At 43.0% G+C, this 10817-nt stretch overlaps 1 protein-coding gene across 2 annotated transcripts in view; it reads right to left on the bottom strand.

Moving 5' to 3' along the window:
• WDPCP (WD repeat containing planar cell polarity effector) overlaps nt 1-10817 on the bottom strand; it is a 148151-nt gene that overhangs the window by 10063 nt on the left and 127271 nt on the right. For both annotated transcript variants that reach the window (XM_035322065.1, XM_035322064.1), the window contains exon 17: nt 4056-4191. In XM_035322065.1, coding sequence (XP_035177956.1) covers nt 4056-4191 — 136 coding nt within the window. The remainder of the gene's footprint in view (nt 1-4055; nt 4192-10817) is intronic.

The raw sequence follows: 10817 nt of genomic DNA on the forward strand, positions 1-10817 counted from the left end.
TTGGCCTAGAATAACTCCTCAAAATAAACCTCTGAGACTATTTTATGAGCAATCATTTTGGTTCTGGTCTTTTCTGTTCCCGCTTCTGCTCAAGCTACAGCTTTCCATGTTAGGCAGAGCCGGAAGGGAGATGATGATGTTAAGAGTTAATAGAAGTGATTTGTTAATCAAGCAGCCTGAAAACTGGGCTTCTGTTACACATATGCTCCCTGAAGGGTGTCAGTAGCAAGGTTTATTAAGTAGGTTAAATAGAAAGTCTTCTGCTAGCCTCCACAGACCGCCCAGGGCCTTTGCCTAGGTGTAATTCAAGAGATAACGTCTCAGCTGTCCCAAAACAAAGCTGCTGTCCAAGCTGAAATACAGGAAGGGAAGAAATTGAGGTATGAGCTGGAGATGAGCTTCCAGAAACCAGGATGAGATACAGACTTGGGTCAGTATCTGGGTCAGACAGGGGTGGTAGCGTTAGAAACGCAGTCGTGTGTCAATTATTTCATGGTTTGGGATGTGTCTCGCTATTACAATGACAAAAAGCCAAGGCTGTTGAATAAAAGACTCTGGGAAAGAAGAAAGAGCAGCCATCAAGCACTGTTCTTGCTCAACACCCGAAGTCTTGCTGTGGTGGAGGACTGCTTCCTCCACTTTGGAGGACTGCTGCTATCCAGAAGACAGCAGAGCTTGGGACTCCAGTCATGTACACTTGAGTACATGCATGCCAAGTGTATGTGAGCAGTTCTATTGGCTTTGTGAGACTTCTGATTTCTGTGAAAAGTTGAGGTTGTGGGGGTTTAATTGCAGGATCAATGACTAAACACTGATGCTTGACTTGCAAATAACAGAGGGACTTTTAGGTTGGAGGAGACCTCTGGAGGTCATCCAGCCCAATCCCCTTCTCAAAGCAGATTCAGCTGCTAAGTTAGATCCAGCTTCGATGTTGCTTCAGCTCCAGTTCTGTGACCCAGCGGGGACTTGTGAAGGATGACAACAGAAACGAACCATTGGTTTTGGCAAATGCTGGAAGCCTCTGCATGAGAGCAGCAATACCATTTCCTCTCCCTAAACTTGGAGCAATGCTCCAGTCTGAATCTTGTCACGCTCCCAGAAGGGACATTTGTTTCAAGACATCATGGGATACCAATGTGCAGGGGAATTAAGCAAACAAAAGTTATAGACTAACTTTGCTCCCCAGACCACAAATCAAGTCCTTCTAAAGAGTGTCTCATGGACAACAATGATGCTGAGGAGGTAAATCAACAAGAATGCCCATAGTAAAAACATCCAGAGCAGGGCTGAAGTGACTTGGCCAAGACAGGAGGCTGTGTGGTGCGTGGGATTAGGGAACAGAGACGAATAGTAGTAAATCTATTACAAAAATGGATTTTTTATTATTATTATTATTATTATTTTATTATTTTTTTCTTGAGGGGAAATAATTGAGAAATAAATAGGAAATGATTCAGGATGTACATTTATCTCACTGGTGAGCAGAATACATAAACATTGAAGACTAGCATTAAACAGCATGAGAAATGGAGAAAGTCAATAAAGATACAAAAAAATGACCAAGCTAACGAAGAATGAAGAGCCTTTACAGGAGGGGGAATGTGTCCCGGTTATTGATTTGGAAACTGCAGGTAGTGGTTGGAGGCTGAGAAGAAGTGGACAGTGGAAATGTCAGATATGAATTTGTGATGTGAGAAATCAGTTAGAATAATAATGCTGCTGTACACTTTCTAAGACACTCAGCTGCAAGGCACTCTACAGCTGTGGTTTCACAAACTTCACTGTATTTTAGAAAGGCATTACTGATGCCATTTTTCAGGTGAATTCACTGAGGCAACAGAAAGCAAATACGATTTATTTTGGGGTTCCTATGTTGAATCAATTTAAAGAAATTTCATAAAGTGCTGCTTAACCATTCGTCCAATGTAAATCATGTTGTCTCCTGATGGCTCAGATCTAGCAGCCAGATCTCTAGTTATTCTGGAGTATCTTGGCCAGAGAGATGAACAATTGCAAGGACTGCAGAACTGAGAAGGTCCCTCTTTTAGTAGGCTTCTATCACTCGAGACCTTCCACTCTATACAAATGTCTGCACACGAGGAAGCCTGATGCAGAGGTGGCAGCAGACATAGAAAATAAATTAATTTCTACGTGGAACTGGAGGCAGAGCACAAGCCGCAGTCATGTGCCTGTAACCAGCTGTGGTTTTATAAGGACAGAGAAGAGGTTTGTTGGGGCCACCTGTGCCATAGCAGGTGACCTTCCCAGCCAGTCTGTGTTGTCACAGGGAGTGCCTTTAAAACTCAAATTAGCATTGGCAGGCCTCACGGGGCTGCAGCCAGCCCGGGGACACGCGAGAAGGCTTCTTCCACAGCTCCGCAGGAGGCAACCAAAACCTCGGGGCTCTCCTGGGGGAGGCGTGAGCAGGCAGAGGATCTGGCCGCGTGGGTGGGAAGCTTTCTTTGCACTCACCAGCTTGGCAGGAGGCAAACAAGAGCCTTGGGAAATCCAAGCAGTTTGTGCAGCTCTGGCGATTGCAAAGAGCTGCTTGTGAGGCTCAGCAGCTTTTGGTGACCCACCTGGGCTGGCACGGGTCAAGTTGGGAAGCCGGGGAGTGGGAGTGAAGTGGAACTCTGGCATCTCGCTTCCAAGAAGCTGAGGAAAGGCAGACGGTGGCACTGCCAGGGAAGTGTGAGTCACAGCAAACTCCAAGAGGGAAAAGGCAAGCTGATGGAGGACAGCATGTTTATATCTTTGGATCAGAGGCGTCTTGGGATTAGCTGCTGCTCGAGGACTCTGTTAAATGAACTCCTTTCACCAGGGCACTTAGGAAGTCCTATGTAGTAAATACCATCTTCAGTACAACCTTGCTGTCTTTATTTGCCCATATCACCAGTGCTATCTCCATCCTCAAAGTTAAGATGGAATAGCTGTACACTGTGTTTTTAAAACCAGGTCCCATATCCAAATCTATTAGGACTCTCTGAAAGCCTTGGGTGGCACTCTGTATCCTAAAAACTGTAGACTACTTATAAGTATTTCACCAGTGGTGTGCAGAAGATATAACGGATATTATCTAATACTGAAAAACCTCTTCATGTGAGAGAAGAAATAAAACCAGGCAATATACTGATTTCCAGAAGGAGAAAGACATTTGATTCTTGTCCACACATAAATGTATTCAGCACAATTGCACACAAATATTTAGGATGATTTGCGAATGTGGTTGTTCAATGTTTTACTCAAGCTTGATTTATTAAGTGTTCCTACATATAATAAGGACAGAAAATGAAAATAAATGCATCTATATAATCACGGGGAATACGGTTTCTTTTCTATCAATAATAATCAAGAAAAAATAGAGAAAAAAATGCTTTTTAAACCTTACAGAATAGCTGTTTCATTGTAATTTCCCACCTGTGGCAAGGTGCTGTGCTGTTCATCAGCAACAAAAGCATATGTATGCTTCTAGAATAAACAGAGGCCAGGCCTAGTAGGTAAGTTCCAGGTTTCATTCAACTTTGGAAGAAGCACACTCTCGAATCACCATCCCAGGGATTTTGATCACAGGCTAGTGATGAGATTACAGACCCATGTAAAGATAATTTTTGATTTTGAAGAGCTGCTCACTACCTGTGCCTGCCGAGCACAGCGGTTCCATTGCTCCACCCTATTCTCTTTTCTGCATATCCATCAAAATACGTGGGATCTGCCCAAACATTTTAATTCAAAAATGGTTGTGCTAGTGCATGTGAAATGCACTTGCAATGAACTTGCAAACCATCCATGTTTCTGGAGATTGCTTTGTCTCCATCCAATGTCCTCCTGACTTCCAGGTTTGCCTTGGTTCCTGCCTAGCTCTTAATGTTTTATTGCGCTTATGGTCAGATGCAGATGGGGTTGTCAAGAAAGTTCAGAACATCAAAACACGCATTCAGAAAGTATTTTAGTTAATTGATCCCACCCTTACATTTCCCGTTATTGAAATACAGGACTTTCCAGGCCTTGTGAGACACCAGTGATGGAAGCAGAAGAGAGCAGTCCGCATGGCTCACCTGCGGGAGCAGCTCCGTGCCGGCGGGCTGGTGGATGGGCCAGGAGCGGGCACATCATGCTTGCCTCCATGAGCTGGAGGCTGGTCGACAAAAGCTTTGCGTGGCGTGTCTTCTTCTTCTGACTGCCCCAGAAGTCCTGTTAAGACGGATCAAGTTGTAGTATCAGGTTTACTTAACAGAAAGCAAGCAAGTTGCAAGCTGTTTGCCTGAGGTGTCAATAAGGACAAGAGCACCTTGTAAAGGATTGAATCCAGTGGAAAACTCCATGCTTATACAGCTTTCACCCCTGACTCTTCTCCTTTGAAAAGGAGGCCAAGTAGCCAACTACCAGCAACAACAACATGCACAAGGGCTTTCAAAAGGCAGCGAGTATGTGTTGGCTTTCGCTAGCAAGGAGGAAATGCCTCCTAAATTGTCAGCTACAGAAGGCCTAGCTGGCCGCCAAAGGCTGCTGCATGGGAGTATTTCGTTGTTGTTCCATACAGATCCAAATCTTATCAATTGGACCAATCCCCCATGCATGTGTAACTCCTTCCTTCAAAAATAAAAACCTGCCTTATCTTTTTTTCAAAATATTTTGGTTAGTGATCACGACCCAAAGCCTTCAGACATGCGAAAGGAGGGCCTCCCTTACCCAAGTTCCAGTCTGAGCCCTGTGGGGAAGGGAATTGCTTGAAAATGCCCAAATTGATTGGAAATATAGAGGAGGAACTGCTTATTTGAGGTGTAATGCTTAAAATTAATAAATAAAATAACCAAACCTCAGTCTAGCAGAGTTCAGATTAAGGAAAAATCCCATTACAGATAAAGACTTTAAAATATTTTTTTCCCAAAATCATCAGACCCTTTTGCGTTTCTTTTTTCTCTTTGAATCCTGTTTTTCTCCCCTTGTTCTCTGCCTTCCTGGATCTTGTATAAGCTAATCTGCACGATACCCATGGCAACACCATGGGCAGTGCAGAGAAGATTATGCTCTTGTGAGCGTTGCTATCCCACTAGTTTACATTTTGGCCAGAGACCCAGGATGCTCACCAGCTTAGGAGGGCAAATCTACTTGTGTTTCTGAATCTCTCGGTCCTAAAGAGCTAACACCGTCAGATTGCTGCAGACTATTTCTAGTCTCCGTGCTACCTAGATATCATTAGCATCTGTGGAGTGAGAGTGGGTAAAGTGTGGCAGCTGGCTGGGCTTTCTCCAGTAACCGATATTCTCCGCGCTGCTGTTTTCCAAAGGTGGAATAATGCAGGGAACTCAGTCAGGGGCAACACACCTCCAAGCAGGCACATAACACTGCAATAAATAAATAATAGACTTGCCTTGAATAATAAACTGGCCTTGGTGCAATTTCCCCTCTATTATGAATTTAAAAAAATCCAAAGAGAAAAAAAGAAAGGAGGGGAGAAAAAATGTGTATGAGCAATGCTCTGCATCTAAGAAACTCTGGGACAAGTAAAGTACATTCCTCTGAAGGTCTCTTCTCAAAGCCTGTTGCAGCAAGCAGCCAAGAGAAGAAGGAGTTCAATATTAGTAACCTTAAATTACTCTGTCTGGGTGTAGGGCTGAAGACTTGTAGTGTGACAGTAGGCAAGATCAGATGCCACCAGTTGCTCAAAGCCACAAATCCATCTGATATGAGCATTTTACCGTAAGGCAAGAGACATTATTGTGATGGGACAGCAGCCTGAATTCCCAGTGAGAATTGTTATGGCAGGAAAAACAAATGTGCGAGGAACACTATTTAAAAAATACATCCCTTCCCAAACCAGAGGCAACATATCCAACATTCAATTAAAAAATGGAAGAATTTTGTCAACAGCACAGCAGAGATGGGTAAGGGTGTTGGTCCTGACATCCAGATTGGTGCAAGGTGAAGACCTGACTTGGTGCTGGCTTGGAGGACTCACAAACATCACCTCAGGTTATCTGGGATCTTCCTTTGGCATATGGCACAATAAACACTTTCTACTTTTAATTCTAACCTAGTACTTGCTTATCATGATATGATCTGGGGATTTGAATTTGAATTTTAAAAACCTGAGAGTTGGTATCTCGGCTAGCATTGTTTTTTTCATCATTAAAGTCATTTACCAGATGTAATAATATGAATCATATCACACTAAAATCTTTATCTACAAAAATCCCATTTGTCACCATCAATATTATACCAGCACAACCAACCACACAATGCACATTCTGCATTTCCAAAATTTGCTGTGCTACTACACTTAGCACCTGACGGAAAGAGCCAAGCACATTTCTTTAGAAGCCCACCAAAAATTTTCCTACGCTGTAATGAGCAGGGTGCTCTCTGAACACGATGTGCAGGTGATGAGATCTCACACCTTCCCTGCTCATGTATGTGCTGTTATTTAACTGTGGCTATTCTCTATTGGATCTGTGTCTGCAAATCAGGAGCTGTTTCCATTCTCCAGTCTCCTCCACTGGGCTTTCAGGGATAAAAAGAAAAAACATTTTAAAACATGCAATCCCACGGCAAAATGAAAATCGTCTTTGAATATTGCTTGCAAAACTGACAGCTCGACTTAACAGAAGCCATTAAATTATTTACAAAGCAGCAGCTGCTCTTGTAAAAATACAACCTCTTTTGACATGAAAAATAAACTAGTTGATAAGTGAGAGATAAGCCATTTGACTTCTTCTTTGTGTGCTCGGCATGGTACGCAAAGCCAATTCTGCACAATCTGATGTTTACAGAGCAATCGTAATGTACGACCTCCTTAGGCAACGGGGACACAAGGAGACTTTAAAACGCTGAAGCAAGCATTTGATCAGAACTCTTCATGCTGATCTTTGAAAAATTCAGTAAGTTCAAAAAATGTAACTCCTGCTAAAGATAAAATATCAGGTTTTTGCTTCAGGAGTTGCAAATATATCCCAATGAACTCCCAGTGAACCACGCCGACTTCAGACATACTTCTAAGAAAAAGAAGTAAATAGTAGGTTTTCTGGAAAGAAACAAATCAAGGATCTGAAGTAATACAAAGGAATAAGCAAAGTGAGTGCTGTAAAACACTCTAGTTTAGGAAAAACCTGAACAATTACACTTTTTTAAATTATTATTTAGGTGTTAAAACAAAATTCACTGTTTAACATGAATAGCTATTTCCATGCAAATAAATTCTTATCTCCTTGTATTATGGACGCAATTCCCTATCTATTTTTTTTAATCATTATTTTGGCATGTTGAAATCCAGCTCTCACATTTTTGTGAGTTAGATGTTTTGTTTGTTTGTTTGTTTGTTTTTGTTTTGTTTTGTTTTTTAAGGAAAATATCTGCAACAGAAGGCATCGGGTTAAGCATGATCTCACTCATTAACAAGTTGCTCCATCTTAACTCTATCCCTGGCTTTCTAAAAAACACATGAAGGTATTTCTGAAGCCAATGGGTAACATTCTTCAGGTACTGAAAGTAGTGGGAACTTCCATTGTTGACTTGAGTGGGGGCAGCTCTTTTTTTTTTTTTTTTTCCTGGCTACAATTGTTTTCTTAAAATGCCTTTCTAAATAAACAGAATCCATTGAAATTATTTAGTTTCAACAAATTCCTGCAGAGAAACCACTTAAGAACAGGCAGCTTTGTTTGTGGGAAAAATGTAATCGTCTCTGCTTGTTTTGGTCTAGTTTTCTATGGTTTCTCACTTTTAGATTATTTTTTAAATTATTTTGTTAATTTCCAGAGCTGACATATCTTCATTTGACAAAAATTCCTTGTTGAAATACTGTTTTTCCAGTACTTTTAGAACTCACTGAGAACAGCTGCTGCTGCTGAGAGAGCAGGAAAAGGTATATTAAATCAGAATATCTCCCATTTGTGTTGTAATTTAACAATTTGATACTTGAGAAGATAAGGCACTTCAATCACTACTAAGCAGAAGCAGCCCTTATTGCTAGCATAACATGTCATTATTTCACTAGTTGGATATTAGGCACATTAGCAGCAGCAAAACTGCTTCAGTGGGCGTGCCAGGAAATGTAATAATTTAAATAAAAGTTATGTGATAAAAGTAAACAAGCAGTTAACATTTATAAACATTTTTTATATATAGATATTTTTTTTTTCCGTGGGCTAAGCAGTTATATGGTACTTAGCAGTCTCGTGCAGCTTGCAGTGAGACCTGGCTTTAAAACTTTCTTCAAATGGAAATGCCAAGTCTTCACTAGCTCCGACAGAGATTTCAATCTTTACTACTCATTTGCCCTGCTAGAATCATACACGAGATTAAGTTAACCACTATACAGGCTGAACAGCTCATTTTATGTCTCCCTGGAGCCTAGGTAGTCAGGTTCCTTAGGAGTTACGCTAGCAGTGCCAATGTTATTTAATTAAAAAAAAAAAAAAAAAAAAAAAGGTGTGTCTTACAGGATGATCCAGATGTGGTAGCACCAAGCTGTGATGGGTCTCCAGCTGAAAGAATCTGAACAACCGAGGATTTGCTCTGATTCCAGGCCCTTTCACTTCAAAGGCTTGACTGGTGTCCCAGCAATCGAGAGCTCGCACCTCTAGATTTTATCGGGTTGCCCAAACCATGTGAAGTTTGCCTCGTAATCTTGGCAGCAGGCAAGCAGCTCTCCTCTCGGCTGCTGATGCATGTGAACGCGCCGGAGTGCCAAGGCTCAGCCCCAGCAACCTAAGGCTGCTATTGTTGGGTAATTACAGCAGGCATAGGAGGGAGGACATTCCTGGTGACTAGGCATTTTCTTTGTTCAGTAAGAGGTGCTTTAGACCTTTTCTTTTCTTCTTTTTTTTTTTTTTTTTTTTTTTTTTTTTTTCCCCATTTTAAGTGACTCTCAAAACACTAGTTCTGGCGGAAAGCTGGGCAAAAGCTGCTGGTGAGCACAGATATCCCCACTGCTCGGGGTGCTTGCTGCAGCAGTGGAAATGTGGGTGCATGCTCCAGAGCACCTCGGCGAAAGCTTTCAGGGAAGCCCTGAGTTTTCACAAACGATGCTCTGGAGACTCCACGGAGGCACAAACGCCTCCAGCATTGCAAGCCCCAACCCACAGCGGGTGAAGCAGGCGCTGCCGAGCTTGCGTGTTCCTTCGTCTGCTCCTCGTGACGCCCATCCATGAGGCACACCCTCTGCCTGGCACCTCCAGCCCAAGGACCGAGCTTCTCCCATCCTGGCTCTGCCCTCCGGGAGCAGGAAGGGGATGTGCTGGCCAGACGGGAGGGAGGTCGGCTCAGGGGAGAAGAAAACCATCTCGGGGGGTTAATTGAGACAGAGAGGCATCGGCAAGCACGAGATGCGGGATGGAAGTCTGCAAGCAAATGCTGCCAGCTGGAAGTTGGCCAAACTGATAAAGTGGAAAAGAAATTGAGGGTTAAATGTTTCGGATGCTGAAGGCTTGGAGTTCAAAGAGGAGCTCAAGGAACCTCCCAGACACTAAGTCCATACAAAGAGGCTCCAGGCAGACACAAGCCTTCTGCTGGACAGCTTTAGCCCACACAATTTCCAAAAGGCTTGGATGAATGGTTAATATCTTTTAGCATCTGGGAGCGCTTGTGCAAGGAAGATGATGCCCAAGGGTGAGCTGCTGCTGAGGGGCAGGAAGGAGCTGCTTTGCACAGGGAGATGGATAAGAATTGCATCTGCGCACACAGGGCTGGAGGAAGGATGTGGACACGTTTCCACTGCTTGCTAGGAAGAGGCAGAAAGGAGCTGCTCCTCCAGGACAGGAGGTGAGGGAAACCAGGGTGAGGGAAACTGGAGCATCAGCTCCTATACCTGATGGTAACCCAGCTTTCTCCAGGTATATAAGGACTGAGGGATCACAACCAGCTCCATCCCCTAGATGCTCTTCAAAGAGACCACCTTGGTCTTCATACAGCCCTTTCTTCAATCGGCTGAGGTCAGAGTCCTTTACAAGAGAGGTCTGCATCATCTACAGAGGGCACGTGAGCACCGCAAGGACAGCAAGGCAAGGCCACACCACGCCATGGCTCTTGGTGCAGGAATACATTTACAGGTGGAAAAGCCTTAGCTGCGTTATCAGAACTTTTCGAGCAGGTGTATAGCTATGCCACAGCACTGGAGCAAGGCTAGAGTTCAAGAGTTAGCTAATTGTATCTCTCTCAAAAAAGGAATTGCCTCAGACCAGTTAATTTGTCAAGATAACGAATTGCAGCAATTCTCCTCCGCTGGAGCTGGGCCACTAACACTGATCTGAACTGTATTTAAACTCTTGATGACAGAGACTGAAAGAGATATTGCAATACTGGAGGTACAGGTTCCTAAAGCAAAACTGCATGAACAGATGGTGTTGAGAGGCAGCAAGGGCATGCGAGTACACATCCTGCGTATCCCTTAGATATGAAGAAATTCCCCAGGGCATTGACTCTGGTGCCTGGGCAGGCAGAGTTCATCTTGAATTTTTGGGAATGACTGAGGTCCAGAGAGGATAATATAGCACCCATCAAGTCATTTCTGCAATATGAGATGACTCAAGCAGATTTTTTTAACTCCCTCCCAAAAGAAACAAATCATCAAAGTACTGATTTTTAGTGCCACAGTTTTCTGGTAGCAGCAACAAGACCCTCTGTGGGTCTGGTGCTGTGATTCCCATGGCACTGCATTCTGGCAAGCCCCAGGTCACTCCTGCATTTTCATCTTTAATTTTTCTTTTCTTTTCCTTTCTTTTCTTTTCTTTTCTTTTCTTTTCTTTTCTTTTCTTTTCTTTTCTTTTCTTTTCTTTTCTTTTCTTTTCTTTTCTTTTCTTTTCTTTTCTTTTCTTTTCTTTTCT

This window comes from Oxyura jamaicensis, chromosome 3, assembly GCF_011077185.1.
Source record: "Oxyura jamaicensis isolate SHBP4307 breed ruddy duck chromosome 3, BPBGC_Ojam_1.0, whole genome shotgun sequence".
NCBI classification, from domain to species: Eukaryota; Metazoa; Chordata; class Aves; order Anseriformes; family Anatidae; genus Oxyura; species Oxyura jamaicensis.